Source organism: Aristolochia californica, unplaced genomic scaffold (assembly GCF_029961685.1).
Source record: "Aristolochia californica isolate CCGP_79_NKW_82.1479 unplaced genomic scaffold, dmAriCali1.0.hap1 SCAF_8, whole genome shotgun sequence".
In the NCBI taxonomy this organism is placed as follows: domain Eukaryota; kingdom Viridiplantae; phylum Streptophyta; class Magnoliopsida; order Piperales; family Aristolochiaceae; genus Aristolochia; species Aristolochia californica.
Genome location: NW_027182279.1, coordinates 2,932,079 through 2,958,679, shown reverse-complemented (window position 1 = coordinate 2,958,679; position 26,601 = coordinate 2,932,079). Strand labels below are relative to the sequence as shown.

Genomic DNA, 26,601 nt, shown 5'->3' with positions numbered 1-26,601 from the left:
GAGAGCAAGCAGCCATAAGATTTCCATGAATTCCAATCGCTTATCAAGATTTGCAAAATTGATCTTTTGATTAAGTAAGGTAGAAATGTTTTAACAAATAAGGATGAGGAAGGTGATGATAGAGATAAGGATAAGGATCAAAATACAAGTACTAAATATACTCAAACTCAAACTCTGAACTCGCACGTGCAGGTTTCACACATACGAAAAAAAACCTCTTCTCCCCGTTCAGACGATGCAATTCTATTCGCCCCAACCGCCTTCCATCTCTCTTCACCGAACGATACAATTTCATTTGCCCCAACCATTGTTTTTCTACATCTCTTTATTGGATGATGCAATTTCGTCTGCCACAGTGTCACTGCTCTTCCACCTCTCTTCACCGGACGATACAATTTCGTCTGTCCCATTCGCTACCAGTGTTGCTACTCTTCTACCTCTCTTTACTGGACGATGCAATTTCCTTTGCCCCAGTAGCTACCAGTGTTGTTGCTCTTCCACCTCTCTTCAACAGACAATGCAGTTCCGTCTACCCCAAATCTTCCTCAAGACGATGCAATTCCGTCCACCCCAACCGATGCAATTCAATAAATGATTGTTACTCTTCTGATCGGGTTGGGATTAGTGGAGATATAGAAGTAGAGACCCTCGAATGATGAGAAACTACATTGAAGAGTGTCTTTCATGGTACTCAATCTTGAGTTTGAAGGGATCTCCTTTCCTGAATCAATTATCAAATCTCCATCATTTCATAACTGTGTAAAACAGAAAGAGGAGTATCCATGGTGCTCAACTATTTTTAAAGAAACAGCTTTCCTTAGTGAGTGTCACCCTTGAAAACAATAGTGGAGTTTTTTTATTTCTTCCTTCAAATTCGGAAATCAGTTTTATCTGGTTTGAGGCAGAAGATGGAGCATATGGGAGAGAAGATGGAAAAAAAAAATGGAGAAGACAGTAGAAGGTGGAGAAGTTTTTTCTTGATAAGGGCAACCCTCCTTGAACCGTCCATAACCATTTCTTGATCTACAAGACCCAAAGAGCCAATTTGAAAGGCCATTTTCTCTTCTCTTCATCAAGCACCTGGAGCTACAGGAAACAGGATTCTTATTGGGGAGGACACGGTTTTTCCCATTTCTGAGTGGGAGACTTTGATTGCATTTCATGAATAATTTGATTCCACATCAAAATGGAAAAGCAGAGTTCAAAAAATCGGGAGCCATCATTTTTTATTTTTTGATTCTGGCAAGAATTTTCTTCTTTTTCCAATTCAAATCTCCCAGTCCACATCCATTTTCTGGCAGCCTTCTCTGGTTGGATATACTGAACAGGGATTATTTTTCTGGATTTGATGAGATGGTGTGGATACTCCTCTCCCCAGTTCCTATAATCAAAGAATTTGCCGTGACAAATACTGGAGAAAGTAAAGTTTCTTTTTTTGGGTTCAATCTCTTGAATCGTCTTAACTTCTAAAAATTGCTTCAAACTACTCTATTGTTGAGAACAAAACAAAGATTATCGCAGTTGTTTCTGTCTCCTCCTTTGTTAAAAACAGACAAGGGAAGAGGCCAAACCATGGTTTATTGCACCTAAATTGTTCTTTCTTTCAAAAGTCACTATTATTTTATTTACTAGAGTTTCATTTATGGGATTATATATATAAATTACATAAAACATTATAGAGCTGATCCACAATGAAAAGCCATTTGGTGTGAAACATGCAAAATACTAAGCCTCATGATCAACTATCTCAGTCCTTTGATCAGTGACTATCTTAGTCGTTCGATCATGATCAGATGGCTGAGATAGTTGTTTTGTATGTTTCACACCAAATTGTTTTTCGTATTGGATCAGTTTTGTATATTAGGGCTGATCCAATACGAAAATCCATTAGGTGCAAAACATGAGAAATGCTATTCCATTCGTCTGATCATGATCAATGACTATCTCAGTACAAATTATGACAAATATAAACTGAGTCAAAATTTGAAGAAAAAAATATCTTAAATTATGAAATCCAACTGAGAAGAAGCGGGCAGAAATGTCGATTGGCCTCTCTTGAGTATATGAGACATTGTTTAAAAACTTAAGGAAAAAACTACTACCTACTAAAGTTGAAAGTAAACAAAAAATACAAGCATTGGTTAAAATTCTTGGATTACAGGTTATCTCAACCGTCTAATCAATGACTATCTTAGTCGTTCGATCTGAGATAGCCGTTTCGCACCAAATGATTTTTTGTATTGGATAAACCGTGTACAAACTTATACAGACTTATACACCCCTTCTAAGGTTATATATGGTTGGGATCCAATCACTACAAAGGGACAAAACCCTGTGACTAGATAGTTATAACACAAAATTTCGAGAGAGAAAAATCACATTTCCTATAAGGGGAGGTTAGTCAACATTGAAGTTGAAGTTAGACTTCAAATTCAAGGCAATAATTTGTTCAACTTCAACTCTTCCTTGGGTGTTAGTGTAGACTGAGTTCAAGTGCACTTGAAAGTAAATTCCAATGTTAGTGCCCCAAAATGAAAAATATGATGTAAACAAGAGAATGAGTAACTTTTTATAATATAATTAAATTGAACATATACTTAAACAGATAATTAACCAAGATAAATATGGTTACTACACTAATAAGTAATTTAATGTAGTATTAAAATATATTAATATACTAAATACTATATTAATTAATTAATATAATTGATTATAAAATAATATAATAATTACGTATGACTATAAAATAATATACTAATTAATTATATTAATTAATGAATATAGTTTATTACAAAATAATATACTAATTAATTATATTAATTAATGAATATAATTTATTACAAAATAATATACTAATTAATGAAATACTATATTATACTGATTAATGAAATACTATATTATATTAATTAATGAAATTATTAAAATAACGTTGGTTTAATTTTTCCTAACTTAAGAAATAACAACGTCATCTTCTTCGCTACGCCAATAATGGCAGTGAGACAACGGCGGGCCAACAGGCAACAGTGACGGAGGCGATGCTCCGACGGTACACCATAGGTAACAATATATTGAGAGGGAGGCTGAGAGGCGACATGCAACTGCGATGGAGGCTTGGCGATGGCGGCTCTGCGACAAAGGTCGGGAGGGAGAAAAAAAATTTGGGGGGAAGAATGCCAAGAGGGGGAAGAGACGAAGGGAGAAGAAGCTGAAGGGAGTGCGAAGATAAGAGGAAGCAGAGAGCGGGGGGGAATTCGGGGGAGGAAGGTCAAGAGGGAGAAGAGAGCCAGAGAGAAGAAATTTTTGTCGAGGGACGGAACGACGCGTCCCGAGCGACGCTTTAAGTGGATGATTCACAAAATTGGGCTAAATCACGATTCCACAATTTTAGTTTGAGACAATTACCTGTGTTTTCAAATGAGGCTAACGCTCATTTACCACTAATGGCTTAATCGAATGAACTAGGTAATACGCGTGAATTTCATTATTGACTAACCCCCCAAGTATACAATGAAAATGTTTGAAGGCTTCTTCAACTCGAGCCTAGAACAATAACATTTTTAAATATTTAAAAATATATATATACGTAAAACCCATAAAATTTATGAATAAGGAAGGGGTCACTTTCCTTATTGTCCTGTGATGGTTGTTGACGTGTTCGCCACCTGTCAAACGAAGCTGCTACATGGTTAAACAAATTGCCACATTGGATAACAGATCACACGTTCACACTTTACTTCTTCCGTGCAAGTGCAGATGGCAGAACTCCCGCCTTTTTCAGCTTGCTGCAGCCCGCCACATCAGGTTTTCGCTCCCAAATAACAGCAAAGAAGAGCTCGCTAAATCCTGGATCCTCTGAAGTTTGAAATTGTTGCTCCCGTCATGGAGAAATAAAACTTTCGCTTCTCAAATCCACTTCCCGTCTCCTTCCATCTCCTCTATTTCTCCCAAATCGCTGCAGTCGGAAAGCTGCTCCCTTAAAGCTCGGTATTGAAACACTTTCTCCCATTTAAGAGAAGTACATTCGGATTTCAAGCTCTTACTCCTGTCTCTAAAATGCTTTCTTCCTGCCCAAAACATCGTTTTTCTTCTCTTTCATTTATTTGAGCTGTTCTTGCAGTTTTCAAACATTAAACTGCCTTCTCACTAGTTTGTAAAGATTGTTACTCTATAGTCTGGAATTCACTCTTGCTCCTTTTCCTTCTCTGTATATTTTATTTTTTTATTCTTTGCGCCTGAATAGGTCGGTTTTGGTTGTGGTCCTTTGTTCCTTATCAGCTTATCTGTTTTCCAATCCAATAAAAAGACTAAAAATATAGAATATAATGGAAGGTAACAAATGACACTCCATACTCTCTATACAGGCGGATTATCTTTTATCCGTCATTTTTAAGGAATAGTTTCATTTCGATCATTCTCCTTCATTTCTCGGTAAGCAGACAAATTTTAGAAGAATAAAAATGTCATGAGGAGGATGTTGTATAGAACTTGTAGAAAGAAGTAGATGCATATATAGACATGCTTTCAACTGGATTTCCTGTTCTCGTACTGTTTATAGTTTTAGTTTTCAGACAAGCATTTGGTTTATTATGCTCCATGATTTAGATTGGGGTAAGGCAACTTGTAATTGTGTACACAGCTTTCTCTACTGTTTATTGAGGTCTTTACTTGAACTTGTGTTTCATCTTCCGGAGCTCCGCAGAAGGAGGCCCATTCCTTCTGGCTATATACAGATGCAACATTAGGTGGATTAATTTGATTCTTCTTTTCTTTGAAGTGTCATATGATATTTTAAACTTTACACAGTAAAGCTTGTAGAAGAAAAATTACTGAAAGTTTTCCATTGCAGCAGAAGAACAAGAACTAAATCAGGCATGGTTGGTATCTTAACTTTTGTTAAATTGTTGTGTATAATTCTGTTGGAATTATCTTTATGTACAGGCATATCAAGCTCATCATTTAGCCTTTGACATACCATGATTTCCTGGAATCCGTGAAAGCTTATGCTCTCTATGATACATTAACTTTATACTGGAAGTGACTTTTTTTTTGGGAAAAAGGATGACTTATTAAGGCTTGAAGCCAATGAAACTACAAAGGTAAAAGGGGGAGCCTCCTTACAACTAGAGATTGAAGGTTAATCCCTATACAATTAGCTGATCTTAGATCATGATTCCAACTCTATACAACATCAAAAGCAAGGTCAAGAATCTCAAGAAAATCGGCCAATGATACCACAGAGGATCCAATTCCTTTTCTACACCAACCGATCACACTTTAGACTTTAGAGTCACCCTTGATGCATCAGGAGTCACCAATGGAAGAGATGAAAATTCTGATGCCATGAAGCAAGGGTTGAATCTAATTAGAAGAATCAGAGATGCCAAGGATCCCTGCAAAAGACACAATAGCAGTCCCATCATACAACTGAAAACCCTCCGAATAATGGTGGGCTCGGGGTCCCAGATTACCCATAAAAGTTTTATTTACTGAAGCCCGGTTTGTCCATCTGATTGCTTCTTTGTGCTTGAAAACAGAGGGAGACGGCACAAGCCTCCAGTAACTCCTACTTATACCACCATTAAGGTCATGGCATCCCTTGAGAGTGCGGAAACATATGATAACTTGGCACAAATTTTCTTAATAATTCTGTCCTATCCACTTATCTTACAGTTAAAATGCTTTTGATTCCTTTCTAGCCATAATCTCCAGAGAATTTAGGCAAGACAAGCACAAAGTGAAATTTTGCTGATCTTAGGAAAGGGTATGACAGTCCATTGCTTCATAAGATCTTGAAAAGAGCGAAGAGGGCAGACACTTATCACAAACCTATTAAGAAAGTGACATGACACCTTCCAAGAGAAAGGACAAATGAGCAATAAGTGGACCATTGTCTCCTCAATGACCTCACAAAATTTATGGGGATTGCTTTCTACCACATACCTTGCTTCCTCAGATTATTGAATGTAAGGAATTTTCTGTGAAGTTCCCTCTAAATGAAAGCAATTAATTTTAGGGTGAATTGATATAGACCAGGCAAGAGAAGCATCATGGGCTGGAAAGGGAATTGAGATCCTTTATTTCAGCATAACAAGTGGCCACGGTCTCCCACTAGAAGAATTGACCCAGATGAGCTTATAACTTGATACTTGGTGAATATAAGGATTTTCAAGGGATGACATAAGGAAGATGAGTTCCAGTGATTCAGCATCATTATCTTCTCAAATGATGATTTCAGCCAGGATTTCCTGCACTTGGAAGTCATGAGGAACAAGCATGCAAGGCTTAGCTGCTATGTAATGGATCAGCAAGTAAGACTCCATCACAGGACCTGAACCAGTCAACTAGTCCTGTCAAAACCTGACTCTAGCCATTTCCAAGTTTCCAACATAAAATTGGAGGCTCTCCTGAGATTTAGGGAGTAAACTGGCAATGGCTATTAAAAAAAAACAAGAAAAAAAGAAAAGAAAAGGGCAATGGCTCTACAAAGGAGAGAAACACATTGTGTCATACATCCAGAGCCCACCAGCTAACTCTGAGCAACAACTCTCCTAAATCCAATGTTTACAAATACTGAATCGCCAAAAACGTTGATAAGAAGAGCATAATTCACGTCCCTCACACTTCTTTCTTCATGTCCTGCCAACCTGCACCCCCTCCCAAAGCTTTCTTCAGCTTGCAAACCTCATCCGGCTTGACTTCGTGGAATCCATCTATTGGCAAAGAAACTGACACATGGACAAACTCATTCTATTAGCAATGCTCATAGTGCAAGGGAGAAAGGAGAATAAGAGTGGAGGCCAGCAACAGAAGAATTTAGGAGGGTGACTCTTCCTGCCTTAGGTAGGAGTGTCTTCTGTTCCAAGAAGAAAAATAATTCTCAAGCTTTTCAAGGATGGGAGCTCAAGAGTTTTTGCCAAGGTGACCACTGACCAGAGAAGAGAAGAAGCCAAGATAGGTGGAAGGGAGGGATGAAGAAGTGCAGCCAAGGGAAGTGGGCAAGAATTCAACGATAGAGAGTTCTAGGTTTGTTAGAATCATGTAAGGGTATTTTGGTCATTTCTCTAATCTGAGATACACCTCATGAAATAGCAGTAGGCTAGGTGTCATGTTACAAGTATCAGTTTGATAAAATTCTTAGTATTCAGTAAGTTATGGGAGTTTGAGCTATGAGGGGCATTTTTATTACTTTGGTAATCTTTTATTTAAGAGGTATTTAATAGAAAAGGGGCTCAATTTTTGCCCTGGCTGAGTGCTGCCTCACACACTTCCTTCTCCTTCTCTCTCTATTTTCTCTCTTTCTCCCTAAAGCTCACATTTTTACAAGGTTCATTAAGAAGTGGCTCTTGCCAGTCTTCAAATGATTCATTCACTATAGACATTAATAAGATGGTTAAGTGTCATATTGGATGATTTGGTGGTGAGCCAATTGTGTAACGATGGGTGGCTAAGAGTCTTTTGTGTTGTAGAAGTGATACATACTTGTGGGAAGAGTTAGAAGTGACATATAATGAAATATGTGTAGAGATATATTTCCTATTGTTTGTATTCGTTTCCTCGTTATGTATAAATATGTCGGTGATATTTGTCATGCACTTACCTCCCTAAATTTTCAGTAAAGAAAATATCATATCTCAAATAAATGTATGTTAAAGTGATCAAGAGAGAATGTATCTAGAAACATTTGCCTTGCATTGAAGGCTTTATGGTGTCTATTCATGCAGTCGTCTCAAAGATTAAATCCACCAAAAGAAAACTTGATGGGCAAATGAACGTGCTCAAGAGTGATACTCCATATGATGTTTTACATCTATATGGGATAACAATCCACTGTTATCCATAGTCTGATACATGATTTGCATATGTCAAACATGTAACACCCTTAGCCCCTGCTACTGGTTTGGCGATGGCAAATTGATGCAAATAGAGAGCACGGCTCCCAGGCGGAAACTACTCCTTAAATCGTGGGAGATGGGGATTTATGCAGTTGCTAGAATCTTTATCGTTGATAAGTTGATTAATTCTTTCTTAACTTATTTCCCGTAAGACTCGGTTGCTATATTGGCAATCCCTTCCTAGTTTATTTCCTGATTTATAGCACATGTAATCCTTTAAATATGGCAAAGATAGAAAAGAAAGGCAGTTGCCGATTTTTCAGAAAAAAAAGGTTATTGAATCTGAGAATGAAGAGATTTCAAGAATGCCACGAAACGAAATCTTTCATGCTAGTTGCTTTTAAACCATCTAAACTTTTCTGTGCAGTCTACTTCTATTGCCCGCTCTCTCTCTCACACACACTGTCTGTTTTAATTATGTTTCATTTATATCTGCACAGAACAAGTAGCACTTGGTGATAGAATTGCTTGAATTTTCTCTTTAAAAAATGGATGCGGCAGAAGGGGATGAGGATGAGTATATGTTCTCCAGAAACTACTTTCTAGCCAAGGAACTGGGTGCTTCTGGAAAGAAATCGAGCACGAAATTGTCTGATATTGATCTTGTGGATGAACAGGTAGGTAATGAACTAACTACTCCTGTAAAAGAGAATATGTAACTGACTCTGCAGAATTATTTATTATTATTTTTTTATTTTGTGTGTGTTTGTGGGCTCTTTGCTGATGCATGATGAGCTGCACAACTCCAATGTTTATACTGGTTCTTGTTTACTCTTCAAGTCAAGTGAACTTTTTCCAAGGGTTTTTGGGAGTCAAAATAGTCCGGTTACATTGTAGATTCAACATTTGCCAGATTTTGTCGAGTTATTTTGTTGTTCAGACTTTCCAGATTGTGCCTTTTAGCATAGCAATCCAAGATTCTCCTCTTGTTCAGAGTCTTAGTTTGATTTTAGCTTGTAATTAATCATATCCAAACTTCTCTGGGTCATGTGTTAGTTATCCTTATTCCAGGTTTCCTTATCAATTTTTCAGGGGCAACACACCTTGAAAAAATAGGTTCTTCAAACTCTACTGTGTTGAGGATATATGTCTGGTTCTATTGTCACTGGAACTATGATCACTTGATAGGCGACATGTAAAACTCTATTGCTATAAAGACCATGTACTTCAGCAAAATGAGTACATTTAGCTCTATGGCAGTAGGAGCTTTTGTGCTTGACATACAATTGGTATCTCAAAGTTTATTGTATGGGCACTTGTGCACTACTTAGCTAGTTCCCATATTAAGTTGGCTTCATGTATGTGTGCTCTTAAAGGTCATGAGTATTTTTTGAACTATGTTAAGAATGTCAATCATGTTTTCCCCTGCTGTGGAAACTATCTTGATCAGCTTCCTTGTGAATGATTTTAATGCAGGATTTTGTTTTAGTCTCATTTGGGAAAATTTTAATCTACATTTTGTTGAGGTGTACAGTCTTTTGTGGCAGGAATTGAGAGCTGCTGTGTCTGAAATTGTTGTTAAACATGAGAAAGAGATTTCGTCATTGATGAACAGCTACAAAGAGCAATATTCTAAATGGCTTTTTGAGCTAAGGTCTGTTTTCTCCTTCCTTGAGGTTTATGGGTGAATTAATCTGCTGATTGTGAGCAAATAGTTCATGTGTATCTTTCAATGTGTTCTGTATTTTCAATCAAGTTATTTTGTTCTTCCAATAAAGTTATCTCAAAGGGTTATGGTCACACCAAGTAACTTCTTCAATTTTAGCTTTCAGATTTTTTTTGTTAGTGAAGAAGTGTAAAATATTAAGAAGGGAGAGAGAAATTGAGAGAGAAGAAGGGAGAATGAAGAGACTTCTGAAATCAGTCTCCTTGCACGACCTCCCCATCTTTTATTAAATGAAATTGATTCAAATTACACAAATACCCCAACTCACTTAAATACACTAAATCCCTTATATCTCGTAATATACATGTTCAAACTATATGAAGAAGAATCTAGAGGTACATCTAAACATGATGTATGAGTAATGCAAACTCTAGCTACTACATCATATGTAAACTGATGACTATACCCTTCACCATTGTTAATACTTATTGTTTTGGTACATTAAAAAAAAGAGATGTACACATTCAAAAACAATTTAGGGATTCAGGTTGTGTCAGATGAATCAACTACATGTGAAATGACCTTTTCAGTTTGCTAGACATGTATAGCACTTGAGAACAAAAGTGAGAAACAATGCTCTATTGTTCTAATAACTAAATTATGTAGAAATAGCTCAAAGCCCCATTATTCCAGCATATATGATGCATGATGATGAGTTTGAGGTTAACCTGAAATGTCTACTCAAAGTTAGGAGGCCTTTTCCTAACAACCACAAATTTTTCCTTTGCTACGGGCTTGTTCCAACTAACACTCCCTTCCCATCTGGGCCTAAAGAAAGGACAAACCCGAGACATGGAAATGGACTAGGCTGAACAAAACAAACTCTTTGCTTTGATACCAGGTTAAAGTTGGCTCTATATTCTATACAAAAACTACTTGCGAATGTTAGAAGACCTTTTTCCAACTAATGATCACAAGAATTTTTCCTAATCCTAACCTAGGAGATTATTCTGACTAACAAATGTGACCAATATGGATAATGTTCATCATATGAGATAAAATGCCTCTAACATGTATCACAACCATGGTGTTTCGATCCACCTAGTTGACCTTCAACTTGGCTAGGTGTACTTGGATTCAGGAGAGTTGCCTTGGGCTGGGAGGTCGAACTCACACATTCTTTTCTTGGTGAGTCCCCCTACTCGCACCAAATCCAGCTAATGCACTCGTGAGTCCTGACTTGACTCAAGCAACCTGACCTGGGTTTTCTAGTGCCCAAGTTCCGGAAGAAACACTAAAATCGCAATAGGCTAATAAAACCTTTTGGCTAGTGATCACATAGCTCCTTTGTGGCTCTCTTGTGCTGGTAAGCTAATGTTTCACTTTGTCTTCTAGACACTTTACAACTTTGGCTCCATTAGTTATTGGCAGAAGCATTTTGACATGGAACACCTATGCAGGTCTTCATAGAGTATCTAAGAAAGAAAGAGTCTTGAGTTCACAGTTGAACATTGAAAATACATGTATAAGAGCTTTTTGGTCATTTCCTATTTGTGTACATGTCCCTCTAGGAGTTGCAGTAAGTAAGTCAATAGGATAGGAGTCTATGTTTCAAGTTTCAAGTAATTTTGATAAGTATTTAGGGAGTTATTGGGTTTTATGAAGGGTATTATTGTAATCTAATCTCAATTTTCACTTAATGACTAGTTAAAAGAAGAGGGCTCGAGTTTCAGCCTAACATGTGCCTATTCAACACACACTTTTCTTCTCCCTCTAACTTTGAAAATCTTATTCTTTAAATGTGACATATCTAAGTTGATACATAAAACATTCGAGTCAAAGGATCTAGTCTTGGATGCAAATGTTCAACTTGATTGGCCCCTAAGGATCTATTTGGAGCATGCAAAATGATCCTCGGAACCTGACTTCCTAAGCTGGGAAAAAGCCTGCTCTCGGCTTGCCTAGATTACATTCCTTGGAACCTTTGGAAGGAGAGAAACAACCGTAGATTTAATTGTAAATTTGGGACTCTAGACGACGTCTCTAGCACCATCATTGGTCAAGTCGCTCCTTGGCTCCACATTCGAAAGGAATTTGCAAGTTTAAAAGACTGTCCTCTCCCCTTCAATTGGAAAGCAATAGCGCTCATGTCAGCATCCCCTTGCTGCCCATCACTGTTGCTTGGAAGTTGCCTATCCTGGGCATCTCAGGCTTAATTATGCTGGAAGCACCAGAGGCAACCCGGGCATTGCTGCTTTCGAGGGAGTCTTTAGGGATGCTGATGGCACTACCCTTATTATTTACTTAGGCCCTTTGGGTATTGCTGACATCATGTTGGCTGAATTATTTGCTCTCTTCCAAGGACTTATCATTTTTCGGGACCATCTCAGCATTCCCCTTGATGTGGAAGGTGACTCCAACTGATACTCCTCTCTTGTTAACCCCCCTTGGCATCACTGGGCAGTCTTTCATGAAATTACCATGATTGCTTCTTCCTTTCATTGTAGCAAATTCTTTTGCCGACTCCTTTGCCAAGCAAGGGGCCTCCCTCCAATCGATTGTTGTAAAGGGAGTGAGTCCTTAGCTTGTCCTTATAATTCTGTTTGGTTTTTAATAAATCTACATTTCAATTATAAAAAAAAAAAGGGAACATTCTAGTCAGCTGAAAAACATTCATTTCATCAGGAAAAATGCGGTCTAGGTGCTATCATGCATTTTTTTTTCATTCACATATGTTTGTACTTTATACTTTTATATGGCCTGTTGTGAAAGTTAGCACTGTCTTGTTGTAGGTGTGGCTTTGGACTTCTAATGTATGGCTTTGGATCTAAAAAGCTCTTACTTGAAGATTTTGCTTCAACTGCATTGACAGAGTACGGTGTTGTTGTTATCAACGGTTACCTTCAGTCAGTTAATATAAATCATGTACGTGTCCTATGCCGTTGTCTTGTATGCACCAGTAACCAGAAATCCAATTTTCTTGGGATTTTTTCACTTGAGTTAGAGCTGATATGTACAAAATTATCATATATAACACACATAAGAGTTTGACTTTAAAGCATAAAAGTGCATGTAAAATGAGGCTTAAAGACAGAGAGCAAGTGAGAGCGCTTCTGATGCTTGCTCTCATGCATATGTTTCTATTTGCTGCTTGATCACACTGATGCAAGTTTTTTTTTTTTTTTTTAAATTTATTTTTAGTGGAATTGATACTGCGATGCTCAAATATAACTTAGTCCAATATTCTTTAATCTTCCTTGTCAAATTTTTGACCATTGAGTTTCTTTTCTTATCTATTCAAAGCCATAGATCAGCTGAGTTTTCGTATTCTACTATGCTGGCAGCACCATTTATGAGTCTATGTTGATAGTTGTGATACATATGAATTTGTGTTGAGACTAGTGGATCAAATTCAGAGTTAATGGATGTCGTAAGATAGGTCTCTTTGGTCTTTCTCTGGAACCTAAAAAATATAAGATCACTACTTGGCAGCCATTGTTGAATTATGTGAAGTGGGTATTTTGGTAAATTTACAATTTTCAGATTGCTCCTCTAGAGTAGTCATAAACACAGATGTTTATAGGAGCTTCATGTTCCAATTTTCGTTAAATTCTAAGTGTATATAGGAAGATATTAGGGTCTTAGTGTAGAGGGGCATTTCTGTAATTTTACTTTATGCTCACTTCTCAGCTCTCTTTTCTTTTCTATCTTCTATCTTCTTTCTTCTCTCTCTCTCTCTCTCTCCTCCATAATTAACATGGTAATAAAGCTTTAAGATTCGATTGTTGAGGGTTTCACAAAAAATATTCTCCTCTTTGAGTCTATGATCTCTCCAAGAAAGGGGTTCTTCCAATTTTCTGCTGATTTGAAGAACCCTTGGAGCAACTTCCTCGATATGTTGCTCGAGGGAGACTGAGAAAGTAAGACTTAACGAGACTATTTATAGCCTTAAACAAAGCCCTAGAGCATGGTTTAATAAGTTTAGTAAGGTGGTTATATCCTTGGGATTTCATGGAAGTTGTTGTTACCACTCGTTAATTTTTTTAGGAGAAATTCTGGAATTGTGATATTAATTGTGTATGTAGACAACATTGTGTTGTCAGGAAGTGATGCTAAGGGTATTGAAAGGACATCTGGCCAAGCTTTTTCAAACTAAAGATTTGGGATCCCTTAAGTACTTTCTAGAAATTGAGGCAACAAGAAGTAAAGTAGACATAATTTTAACTCAACAAAAATATGTAATTGATACGTTGCACGAGTATGGATTGTTCAGAGCAAAAGCTTTGGAGATGCCTATGGAAGTGAACCACAATATACATGATGATAGCATAACCGAGCTCAAGGACAAGACCATGTATAAGAGGCTAGTCAGCAAACTCATTTATACTACAGTTACATGGCCAGATATATAATTTGTTTAGTATTCTTAGTCAGTTTATGGAGCACCCGAAGGAAATTCATAGAGGCTTTTGAAGTATTTAGCACTGGGAAAAAAATTACTATATGAACCATGTGAATTTGTATAGTATGGAAATAAAGAGAAGAGAAGGAAGAAGGGAGGAAAGGGGGAGAAGAGGGCTGCATAGAAAGCAACAATTTTTAGGGATCAATTCGATCCCTAATCTCTTTCTTATATCATTAAGTGAAAAATACAATCAAAAGGACAGAATTGCTCCTAGTACATGCATCAATTGTATACAGCTATAATAAAGCCAAAAGGAAAATAGAAAACATTATAAGATTGATGCATTACTACCATTTGATCTTCCTAGCTAATAGAAATCATGAATATACACGTGTAATGATGAAAATACTTCTGATTCCATATTTTCTTACTCTGCCCTTGAATCTGGAGTGTAAATATCAAACAGTTCAAGAGGTTTAGTAAAGATGTCGTTGAGTTGTTCAGAAGATTTCACATATGGTGTAACAACCTTTCCTTGCATTTCAACCTCTTTGATAAACTGACAATTTACTTGAGTAAAGTGGACACAAATTCTTAGAACCCTAGTGATAGGGTAAAGTTTTGAAGGAGGGGCAATATGGGCGAACGTACAAGAGGGTTGAACGATCGAGAAGGGAGGGCACATCTAGTAGCTGTGGGAAGCAAACACAAATCTCTAGGAAGAAGCCAAAGGCTTCTTCCTAGAGATTTATATTTTTAATTTGCATATGAATTTTAAAACCCCTAATGGAAACCTCTAGAACGCAGTTCAGAGTTCGGTTTTGGTATCGATACCAACTATGTAAATACAATAGAAAACCCAAACCAACCGGTGACCCGTCTATCTCTTCAGACGATAACTCAGAGGCAAAGGTAGAGGCAGAAGCGGTCATCCACCATACACCAAAAATCCAATGAGCCTCTTGAATGCCAATTGCATGAGCAACATAGTGCCATACACATGATAGGCTCTGAATAGAGCCTGATTGAGTCTAAGCTACCTGACTTAGTCGATCCTTGCTGCCTCAAGGCGAGACAGGAATGTTCGTCGCCCCTGAGTGAAAACAGAGATGATACAACAATCACTCCACAACCTCCCCTCCACAAAAAAACTAAAGTTCGACCAATCAGAAACATCAGAGGGTACCATTTAGGTACACACATGGCTAGAGGATGTCAAACGAACTAGTGAAAGCATCAAAACTACCTGACAAAAGAAAAATGAAAAAGTCAATAAAGAAAGCTCCCAAGGAAATAGATCCTACGAACGAGAAGGGTAAATAAGTTAAAAAAAGGATATTGAGCATTTAAGGACATTTAAGAAAAAGTTAGATCTATTCCTAGGAGATTGATGAATTTGACGCCTCCTTAAAAATGCCCAAAGTAGACGTTGAAGCATGCCAGAAGAGACTCAGAAAGCTGCATGACAACACTAGAGCCAGTGAACAATGAACATTATGTTCAAGAATGTTTGAGGTTTGGATCTACACAGCAAAAGAGCAATAATCAGGGAGATGTTAAAAAAAAACACAGTAGTAATGCCCTTCCTTCAAGAAACAAAATTAGCTGAATTAACCACGCGGCATGCCAGAGATATCTTATACACAAGGAGGCCAAAATGGATAGAAGCCAAAGTTGAGTGCTTGGTAGGGGGAATGGCAATTTTCTGAGATCAACGACAATTGGAAATGATCAACTCAGAGGTGGGACACCATATAATTGCAATCTACTTCAAATCAATCAAAGATGGGGCTGATTGGGCAATAGTATCAATCAACGAACCAAACTACAACTCTCAGCAACAGGAACTGTGGGGAGAGCTTGTAGCTATTTTGAACTTATGGTCCCTGCCATGGGTGATCAAAGGTGATTTCAATGTATTCAGATTTGGTTTTGAGAAGAAGGGAGGCAGAAACAGACATCAATGTGGCATTTCTCAGATTTTATCTTAGATCATGCCTTAATTGAACCCTCTTTATCAGGGTCCCCTGGTCTAATAGTAGATCCTCCCCAGTAATGGCTATGCTAGACAGATTCCTGGTAAACCAGCACTTGTATGACCTATATGGAAATTCAGACAGCCCCCATGGCTTACCCACTTTTTGAAGCTCCATCATTCAGAAATTTTGGGGAAAAGTAATCCATTTTGGTGTGCCCCTAGACCACAGGTAACGGTAGAATGGAAGCCCCCGCCATCTTCTTGGTCTAAATTAAACTTTGATGGATCCTCAAAAGGAAATCTGGGGCCTGCAGAAGTGTGAGGAGTTTTTAGAACCAGCCAACGGCAGGTTTTGTTGGCCTTCTCAGGTCCAGCCGGTTGCTGTTCATCTAATGAAGTACAGTCCCTAGCTCTTTTGGAAGGCGTCAAGCTTTTTAAGCAACACTGCTGTGGCCCTTTAATCCTAGAGGGTGACTCTGCACTAGTCATTGGTTGGGTAGAAAAAAGAATCTGGCTCCGTGGGCTATTAAGAAGATCTTTGATGAGATCTCAAATTTATCTGCTGAATGGCAACATTTCCTGGAGCAAAATTCCTAAATCTGCCAACTCAAATTGCAGACAAGCTTGCCAAATCTGGAGTCAGCAAAGCTTCCCTTTGTTCCGGGACCTCCTTTGACCTTTAGAGGTGGCTATATTGTGCTTGTATCCTATGTCGTACCCTATGTTGTGTGCTTTCTAGCTCTCATTATTAAAACTTTACACCATTTTAAAAATAAGGGGCAATCTACCTTGATATACTTGATCCTCTCATGGGAGATTGAATTGCTAGCTATAAAAATTGTTGTTTGATTGTCACACTTCATAATAGTAGGCTCTGTAATGTGAAATCATAACTCAACAAAAACTGATTTCATCCGCATGAGTTCACTTGTGTTTGAGGCATCACACTATATTGTACCTTGGCTTTGGATCTGACCACTACATTCTGTTTCTTACTCTTCCAATTATCCCCAACAAAGCAATAAACCTATCATAGACCTCTTAGATATCTTGGATCCTACATAATCAACACTCAAGTATCCCAACACTTTCTATGGGGAGTGTGTAATAAACCCTTTCCAGGAGCTCTTTTCAAATATTTCAAAATTCTATGAGCATCCTCTAAGTGTATTTCGCGTGGATTCTCCATGCATTGGCTAACTACTCCCATTGCAAACTGTATGTTTGGCCTTGTAATAGTGGCGTAAAATCAACTTACCCACTAGGATAGTAGTGCTTAGGTGTTATGGGAGCTTTATGTTCCAATTTTCATTTAATTCCGAAGTAAATATAAGGACATATAGGGGTTTTAGTATAGAGGGGCATTGCTATATTTTTAATTTTTTTTCACTTAAGTGAGTACTAATAGAGAGAGGTCGACTATCAGGCCTCATTTTGAAGTGCATGGATACTCACATCTCTCAGTTTTCTTTTCTTTTCTGTCTTCTTTCATTTCTCTTTGTACATAATCTCTCAATTTAACACCCATTATGACTCTTTTCCTTTTTTTACTGTTGTCCTTTCCTTTGGGCTTAGCCTTGGCCTTTTTGTATCATCTCATGTACCTCTGCCTTTTTGAGATTTTGGACACCTTCTGTCAACTTTAGAAAATTGCTAAACTCACTTGAGCACAATGGTGTCAACCTAGCATGCAGTAATGGTGAACTCACAGGTGCATGATCGTTGAACCAAATTCATGGAGTGGCCAGGGCAGATGATAGAAGCTGACTTTTGATATCATCATCAACCTTGTTCCCACTACGTCCAAAACTATGTTGGTGTCAACTAGATTAGTCCTTCCTCTGTTATCTCATTTGCTAACTCCATTGCTAGGTCAGCCATATTCGAATCTCTCTTCATTATTTCTGTTCATTCCAATTTTGAGATTTTCATTTCTTGAGTCTTCTATAAACCAACAGAAACCTTCCTGCGAGTGCACTCTCTGAATATTTACAACATGCCAAAAATTATTCTTTTTTCCTGCTCTTGTGGTGCTAATAGTAAGTGTTTTTTAATGTTTTAATTTTCTAATTTACTCTTTCCTTATTCTGGTACATATAAATCTCTGCATTCTTTATCTTCCATCCTCATCTTTGGTAAATGCTGCTTTTCTACTAATGTTGTGCTCCAAATAGCATGCTGGTCTATCTACTATTTTTTGTAGAATTTTGCCTTTTAAGTCCATTAACGTGGACCTAACATACTATTCCATGGCAGTAAGCTGAAGGCGAATTACCTTAGGATTTAACATACTGGAAACTCACATAATTCAAATGGAAATATTTTCAGTTTCCTGGACGTGATAAAGTGTTCTACTTGCAGGCTGTAATTGCCATGGCAGAACTTCTAATGGAACAACAAAAAACTAAACAACGTACTCCCACCAAAATGAAGAAGCCTTTTGCTTCACAATCTAAGGAAGATCTTCTAGCCTTCTTGAATGGGTCTCATTCAAAAAATGGTGATTCTTTCATCTGCATTGTCATCCACAATATCGATGGGCCAGGGTTGCGTGATAGTGAATCTCAACTATATCTGGCTCAGATAGCAAGTTGTTCCTGTGTTCGGTTGGTAGCCTCTGTTGACCATGTCAATGCACCTCTCTGTAAGTATTTAATGTTTTTGTTTTCATTTCTCATTCTAGTTGTCTGTAGATGGGTTTCACGTGTGTACTTACCATACTTATGATGCAAATTATCAAAACTTAAGTAATCAGTGTTCCTATAAGTTTATACAAACATAATACTAATAAAATACTTTGATAATTTCGAATTTGTACTATATTTTATCTTCTGATAATATTGCACCAATGAACCTCGGCAGGACTATTCATAACTTTGCTCATTCAGTAAATTGTAGTCATGCTTGTCAACCTTCTTCCAAATCATACCATCCTCTTGATGTATTCTCTTGCTTTGTTTTTTAATAAAATTACCACCGTTTCAAAAAATTTACTTTTGACTGAAAATCTTTTTATGCTATTCAACTTTTCTATGGTTCCATATTTGTCTTATGTAGTATGGGACAAGAAGAAGGTCCATACACAGTTCAACTGGTGCTGGTATCATGTGCCCACCTTTGCACCTTATAAAGTGGAAGGCCTCTTCTTTCCATTAATCCTTGCCCACGGCGGTAGCAGCCAGAGTGCAAAAACAGCGTCTATTGTTCTCCAAAGCTTAACTCCAAATGCTCAAAGTGTTTTCAAGGTCCTTGCGGAATATCAACTTGCACATCCTGATGAAGAAGGTAAGAGTTAAAACCATCTTGGCTTCTACATTTATTTTATGACTGATCTAAAGCAAAGTTTTTTTTTTTTTTGTCTCAGGATTGCCGATCAATAAACTATACTCAATATGTCGAGAACGTTTTTTGGTCAGTAGCCAGGTGACACTTAATTCCCATTTGACGGAGTTTAAAGATCATGAAATGGTTAAGACTCGACGAAATGAGGATGGACAGGAGTGCCTCTATATTCCTTTTGCATCTGATGGGCTTGAAAAGGTATTAGAGGAGATTAACTGAACTGTGATTTTCGAATTTTGCACCTCATTTGAACTCTGCAAGATGGAGTGCTACACTAAGTGGATGGATTCTTTTAAATACTCTAAAATCAGGTCCCATTTTATTAAACCCATCAAACTAACAAAGACAAAATAAACAAATGAAACATGGGGGTTTGAACCGTCTCTGTTACATCAAATGGCAGCACCTTGAGAACGTAGGATCAACCCAAAGATACAATTTCTTTAGCAAAGCTTGTAAAAATAAACCGATTTGAGGGAAGTGAAAATGTAAGAAGCTTCCCTGGCCTTGCCCATAATTCATTGCTGTCACATTATTATACAGTAACGATATTTCACTTTTTAGCTACTTGGGTGGACGACGATATGGGTATAGCATGTCATCCACATAGTCTTTGACATGGTTGCCTACTCGCTGTACATTCCTTGCAACACCCCATGCAATAAGAGTAGCATTTCGCTTATACCTGGAAGTTTTAAACCTTCAATAACTCTCACCTTCTGGATGGACGAAGATAAAATATCAAGTGCAACGAAGAACCAAAATTTGCAGCCTTACCTGGTCAGGAATTCCTCTCCCATTGGATGAGACTTTGGTTTGGAGAAAGCATGGCCATCTGCAAAACAACCAACTAGGTGAGCCAAACAGATCGACAATGTCCTTATCTGAAAGAATATGCTCTAGAACACAGATAATATATGAAATTTATACTTGTTCGGTTATTCTGACATGTTCTCCCATTCATTCGCTATACTTTTTCAACACGAATTCAAAAAAAAAAATTACCAAATACAAAAAATGATGGTTCAAAATATCTATACTAAAACAAACAAATCGACATAATTAAAAGGCTCCATCTAACAAAATTTGAAAGGATTCTTTAAGTCTGAGATTACCTTCTCTATTGTTAGCATGAGTATGAACAGCATCAGCACTTGAGACTCTTCTATCTATCAAAACCTGTGACAACCAAATATTACATAAGATTGCAACTTGTTAAAAGTCAGGGGTATTTTAAACATTACACAATTGAATAGTTTAAATATAGAAAATTAGAAGTTGTCCAGAAATTACTGTGTTTAGAAGGGACACAGTTGTAATTTTCCTTTCATCCTTTGCTCCATTGTATGCTACTGTATGAATTCACTTGTGAGGGGTATTTTGATCCTTTTGTAAACCCATTTAAGTGAGATTAATAAAAGGAGTTAGGGTTCAACTTTTGACACCTAACCAGGCTGCCGCAGTCACAGCTTTTCTCTCTTCTATCTTTTATTTCTTCTTTTCTCTTTAATTTTCCAACTTTTCATGGTTCCAGAGCATTTTGATCCATAGAGAAATTTTAAGCGTCCAATTCTCCCTTCCCGAAATCTTGGACCTCCTTCTGGCTGGTATTTTTCAATTTTTTTGCCAAGAGATTTAAAGGTTAGTAATTTATCTTCTTTCTAAGCCTTAACCTAAAGCAGTTAATAAGTGTATTTGTGACTAAGTGTTAGAAGACTGGTCTATAATACCTATAATTGTGTCACCCTTTCTAGTGAACAGGTGCATGCGCAGGCTGCTCTAGGTACATGTATGCTGCTGTTTTTTGGTGAAATAATTGGTGACTGTTGAGAACTGCTGAGTACTTAAAGTGAGTTTTCTATAAATTCCTAGTAGTGTTTTCTGCACTGTGGGGCCCCAAGAAAAGTCTGTGTATTCTATCTGTGTCTGGTAGGAGCCAATAATTAAAGGGTGATTGTGTAATTATTTGCTAGAATTATTACTGGTATATTTCCTGTATTTTTGGGTGTAATAATAGCTGATATAGGAGAGGTAATTACCCCCATTAAGAGATTGAAATCTACAACGAAAAAAAATTGTATTCAGATCACATCCGTCAAGTTGAATGGATCCAACTACATGAATAGGTTTCAAACTGTTAAAAAGTTCTTAATTGCAAAGAGAAAGGTGAACTATATTCATGAGAATTCCCCTGATCCTATGACAGAGTATTAGGAAGCCAGAGACCATCAAAATTCAGAGTTGGATGTTGAACTGTATGCAGCCTCATGTAAGTGATCAGGTGATGAGTCGTAATATAGCTAATATATGGAAGACTCTTGAATCCAACTTTGCTCAGGAAAGTAAAGTGTCACGTTTTCTGAATTATATGTGATGCTTTTTACTACGAGTAGGGCTGAAAAAACAGTCATAGAGTATATGCATGGAGTAGGGCAGGAAACTGCAATGTTTCATCCTTTCACTACAAATCCTATAAAATTGAGAGACAATAAACAACGGATTCAGGTTGCTCAATTCCTGGATGGTTTGGGGCCTTAAATATGATGCATTGAGACACATAGATGTATGTTGGGATAAATTTGGTAAACCACTACGGGCCAACTTTAGTGTATCTAAAAATATGGGTGTGGTTGGAAGTGAATAAGGTTAACTAGCAAATCTCAAGATGAAACTCAAAGGTTGATTCAACTCTTGGAGCAACTTAACACTACGACTACTTCTACCCCTGCTGTAACTAGTACAATCCTCCTTGGCCAATGCCACTTTAGTGTACATCTGCACTTCACGTGTCATTTGACTCTCCATGGCTTATTGATTTTAGGGCGTCAGTCCACATGTCAAGTATGTACTCCATAGTTTCTTATTTGTCTTTTTCATCTTCTTCTAAGTCCATTAAGTTGGCAAATGGATCCTCTTCGTCTATCAGAAGTGAAGGTGTAGTCCACCCTACATCTCAACTTCCTATCTTCTTTTTTATGTCTCAATGTTTCTAGTTAATTTGTTATCGGTGAGTCAACTTACCAACTTTCTCAAACTGTTTTGGTACATTTTTTCCTGTTGTGTTTTAGGATTTCCAGACGGGGAGGATGACTGGTTCTGGGCATGAGAACGAGGGCCTTTACTACTTAGATACTGCTCCACACAGTTCATTAACTGCTCTAAAGGTTGCTATTGTAACTCCCTTCTTGTGGCACTTACTGTTGAAGCTCTTTCAGTTTTTTCCTTGCCTTTAAATTTATCTTTTGAGTGTAGGTCACATCAATTTGGAAAGCACCATAGAAGTTCATTTCCCTTGGGCACAAGTTAGAGTCAAAGTGCATAGAAGTTAGTTCATTTTGGTGTCTTGGGTCCGTGTTAGACTTCCAATTTGTTTGGTTTCCAATATTATTCAACTTATATAGAGCATTATAGTCAAGTAACTTGGGTATACCTCCTTTCGAAGAAGTCCGGAGTATTTGATGTATTTGTCAAATTTTTCGATAAAATAAGAAATCAATTTGGTACTTTTATTCATATTTTCTGTTCAGATAATAGTATTGAGTTCATGAACCATGAGTTTTCATAAATTTGAGTTATACATGGAATTATTCATCAATCTTTGTGTGTTTATGCCCCTCAACAAGATGGGGTTGCAGAACATAAAAATAAACATCTTCTAGAAGTAGCACATACTCTTTTGTTCCAAATGAATGCTCTAAGTCATGTGAGGAGATGTTGTTCTCAAGTCTTGCTACATGATTACTAAAATGCCTTCTTTGATTTTGAGGGGAGTACTTAAACCTGAGAGCACGTTATTTGAAGTTACATCTCATGTGTTTGGTTCACTGTGCTTTGTTCACTCAGTCAGTCTACGTAAAGATAAGTTATCTCCCCAAGCAAAAACATGTTGATGACAGATCAAATTGATACTATCTACTGCATAAAACAGAAATTAGGAAAGAGTGAGAAAGATATAACCTCAACGCCTACACAGAAGGGTAGTTCTGTTTTTGTTGTTTGCTGCTCTGTTGGATTCCCATTGTTTTCAAGGAATACTGAATAACCAACACACACATACTTAAAATCGGACAAGTTACGCCCTTCTTTAGAAGCCTCCATCTCAGATTCTCCCACTAGGTTAGGTCCAGGTACTGTTCATATAGCACAAACGAAAAATACTACTTCATGAGGTTACTGTATCGGATTCACAATGACTTAGGGCAGAAAAGAAAAAGATGATCAGAACTATTCCATATACCCAAAAATGGAGTCATTAGTAGCTAAATATGCACAATCAGCTAGAATTAGATTAGTGAAGAACAGAAAATATCAAACTTCATGTTCACTCCATCTCTAGTTCTATTAGGGTCTTGGTCCTGATCACAAAGTTAAAAGAATAAAGAAAGAGTAAAGGAACAAAGTGGCTGTAAAGAATTCACAATTTACTCATTGCACAAAAGGCTGAGCAGACAAAAGTTCAATAGGACCTGAAATCTGATACCCCCCCCCCCCCCCCCCCCCCCCTCCCCCCTCCACCCCAAAAAAAAAAAAAAAAAAAAGCTGAAACCAGCAACAAGTAGAACATAATACAAAGAAATTTCAACATTCTGTGCCACTAAGTATAACATATATGAACAACTTTTTTTTATTTTTGAATGAGCAAATTTCATTAAAGGAAAAGCAAAAAATATATCCAGCAAGTCACAGAAGCCCCTAAAATTACACCCTGACCAGGGGAAGCAAAGCACTAAGGGGAAATTATAACTTTTGTTGCAAGTAACCTATTCTAGCATGACCTTAAACCGATCAATTGAGAGATGAGAGATCAAGTCTAAAATTTCTGAGAATTCCTAGTTAGATCTCCAACTATATTGGCAGGCCACATTTGGCCTAGAAATCACTGTTTGAGAGTCACCTTCCACAATCACCGGAAGGGAGAAAAGACTGCTGTAAATCTTGAGCCCGTTGAGAAGGCTGTTAACTTCCGCCACGTTAGAATTCAAAATGATATAAGAGCAACATTTTGTTATAAAAAGCACAAAAAAGAACATAACTTTCTAGCATATTTTGGGACATGGACTTCTTTAAGTAGGACCGCAACCCAGTTTCCATCTTTTCTTCTTCGTTTTTGGCTAAATAGTTACATTTGAAATCATACCGTAAACTGTTCGCATCTATTTTAAAAAATTTAGGCATACATATTAGGTAAAAATATAAAAAAAAAAATCATCTGCTTCTAATCTAAAAAAGATATTCTCTCAGTTTGTAAGCACTTAAAATTACAGAAATTGTTCTGCTTCAGAGGTAGCTAGAAAAATATTCTCTCCCTTTTTTCAAAAATAACTATCTCAGTTTTATGCTCTTGCTATTACAGAAAATATAATAGTTATAAGCAAAATCTACACAGCAAAGATAATTTTATGATGCTACTATCACAGAAAATATAAAGATTAATGCAAATACTATACAAAAAGAAAATTTCAATTTCCTATTAACCTACCAAATTTTATAAATAGATGAAAAGGAAAGGAGGTTTACAAGCTGTAGTTAGAATAAAGACAAACTTCACCACACTTATCCAAGACAAAAGAATCAAACAACTTACTCTTCTCATGAATTCTTCAAGAAGAGATCCTACGTAACACATTTAGAAATGCATGCACAGGCAATTTAAGTCATGTGGAAATGAATTGGCTATATTTCTAAATCTCTCATGTACACAATGATCGTATTGTTAAATACACAGCACCACACTGGGTAATACACACACTAAGAAGAAAATAATCTACCGGTCACGTAAAATGGATTTTAAAACCGACTAATTAGAAGTTTGTCATTTGGTTAAAAAGAAAATTAAAAGAAAATAAAGAAACAAAGGATGTCGTAGAATCTAAGAGATTCAGGACATTGTCTTAACCAGTAGAGCCAACAAGTGATAGCTCCAAATGACCATCTGAAGCCACAGCAGCCATACTGCTGATCTATTTTCTGCTACACCAACACATGTAGACTGCAAAACGAACAGGTACAGGTAACTAATCACCACAACCATAAGGTTGCAAAGGATGGTGCATTGATTCCCCACAAATTCATTCCTTTGCAATCACTTTCTGTACAGAAGAAGGTTCTTAACCCCTCCAAAATTGTTCAGTCCAGACTCTTTTAACACCTTTAGTCTAGACCTTTCCACGAGACGATTATCCCATATGTCAGATCACACATTTCATTTCTTCAATTCACTCTCTTTGTACACCCTTCAACCAAGCAACTGTCCACAACCTGACCTGAAGTTGATTAGCAAGAGGCAAAGATAACTTACGTCTAAGCACTTTTTCCCTCTTTGCCTCATATAAAAACAATATGCTCTCACTATTCAACTGATATATCAAATTGAACTTTGCTTCCCTTATTCTCTTCCAAATAGCAACTCTATGTACATTAATTTCATTTATGACACCAAAATAATGGGTACATATCATCTTCCTAATAAAAATTAGAAACAAATACCGATGACATAAAGTTACGTTTTATGCACAAAACAATGGTTCTATAGCCAATAACCTTTTCCTAAACAGTGAATCGGTAATAGTTTGCGCTTTCTGTATAGCAATCCCTTTTTTGTTGATGTTCAAAACAAAACAAAAAAGCAGAAAATTGATCAAGAACAGCTTACAAAAGTCGCACTATAGATAAAGCTAACCATCAGAAAAGCCCACACAAATGCCAACCTAATTCAACGAAAAGGGTAAACTGTGAGAAGGGAAAACCTGTATTGAGGGTTCGGGGGACGCCGACACAACGGGGGTTCCGGCCATCGGATCTTAAAATAGAGGAGTAATAGAGGCAACCTTTGCAGGATTTAGCCTTCGGCGGTTCGAATTCTGCTGTTGCGCGTTCGCCTATATCTTCTTCTTTTTCCATAGCTTCTCTCGGAGACTCGCTCTCTCGCGATCTTGTATGGTATTTTATTTGTACGCCTCGGGGAGTTTCGGAGGGGAAATCGACGCCGCTAAGATGCTCTTGATCGGGAACAGAAGAGATTCACGGTTCACCGTTGGCCCCCGGGCAGCAAGGGAGCTCTATCGGGAATTTTGTTTTTATGCCCACAGCCAGAGGCCAAATCGTCGTGGGCTTATTATTGCTGTATATCCTTTAGAGTCGATAAATTGAAATTTGGTGAGGGGGCAGGGCCCGCAGTGAGTCGAGCCGAACCAGAACCGCCCTATATTTGAGTCAAGCTTGACTTAAATATTTGAAACTTGAACTCGAGCCGAACCCGAACCTACCTATATTCGAGCCAAGTTTGACTTAAATATTTCAAACTTGAGCTCGAGCTGAGCCTAGGCTCAAACCTAATAATTTTAACCGAGTTCGAGCCGAGCTCGAGCTTCAACATTCA

At 37.4% G+C, this 26,601-nt stretch overlaps 2 protein-coding genes across 3 annotated transcripts; one reads left to right on the top strand and one right to left on the bottom strand.

The window, feature by feature from the left end:
- Positions 1-3,803: 3,803 nt before the first annotated feature.
- On the top strand, positions 3,804-19,536 carry LOC137939050 (origin of replication complex subunit 2). 2 transcript variants are annotated; one of them, XM_068784220.1, is made up of 7 exons: positions 3,804-3,984; positions 8,333-8,509; positions 9,380-9,486; positions 12,291-12,423; positions 18,243-18,525; positions 18,939-19,166; positions 19,246-19,536. In XM_068784220.1, the coding sequence occupies exons 2-7, from the start codon at positions 8,381-8,383 to the stop codon at positions 19,440-19,442; spliced, it is 1,077 nt and encodes a 358-aa protein (XP_068640321.1). In that variant the 5' UTR covers positions 3,804-3,984; positions 8,333-8,380; the 3' UTR covers positions 19,443-19,536. The 2 variants fall into 2 exon arrangements, with proteins under 2 accessions (XP_068640321.1, XP_068640322.1); XM_068784221.1 differs by lacking the exon at positions 3,804-3,984 and having other exon boundaries at positions 8,463-8,513; positions 19,246-19,534.
- On the bottom strand, positions 19,529-26,297 carry LOC137939051 (uncharacterized). The gene is made up of 5 exons (XM_068784222.1): positions 25,970-26,297; positions 23,181-23,353; positions 20,339-20,402; positions 20,001-20,058; positions 19,529-19,908 (listed from the first exon to the last, which is right to left on the bottom strand). The coding sequence occupies exons 1-5, from the start codon at positions 26,121-26,123 to the stop codon at positions 19,788-19,790; spliced, it is 570 nt and encodes a 189-aa protein (XP_068640323.1). The 5' UTR covers positions 26,124-26,297; the 3' UTR covers positions 19,529-19,787.
- Positions 26,298-26,601: the final 304 nt, after the last annotated feature.

Bases quoted from the DNA above. Each gene is read 5' to 3' on its own strand.
- LOC137939051 (XM_068784222.1), bottom strand. From the start codon at position 26,123: ATGGAAAAAGAAGAAGATATAGGCGAACGCGCAACAGCAGAATTCGAA. The intron at 20,403-23,180 runs GTTATATCTTTC...TGGTTGTCACAG, and splicing joins CCTTCTGTGTAGGCGTTGAG to GTTTTGATAGATAGAAGAGT. The intron at 19,909-20,000 runs GTAAGGCTGCAA...TAAAACTTCCAG, and splicing joins GGAGAGGAATTCCTGACCAG to GTATAAGCGAAATGCTACTC.
- LOC137939050 (XM_068784220.1), top strand. From the start codon at position 8,381: ATGGATGCGGCAGAAGGGGATGAGGATGAGTATATGTTCTCCAGAAAC. The intron at 12,424-18,242 runs GTACGTGTCCTA...TTCTACTTGCAG, and splicing joins AGTCAGTTAATATAAATCAT to GCTGTAATTGCCATGGCAGA. The intron at 19,167-19,245 runs GTAAGAGTTAAA...TTTTTGTCTCAG, and splicing joins TGCACATCCTGATGAAGAAG to GATTGCCGATCAATAAACTA.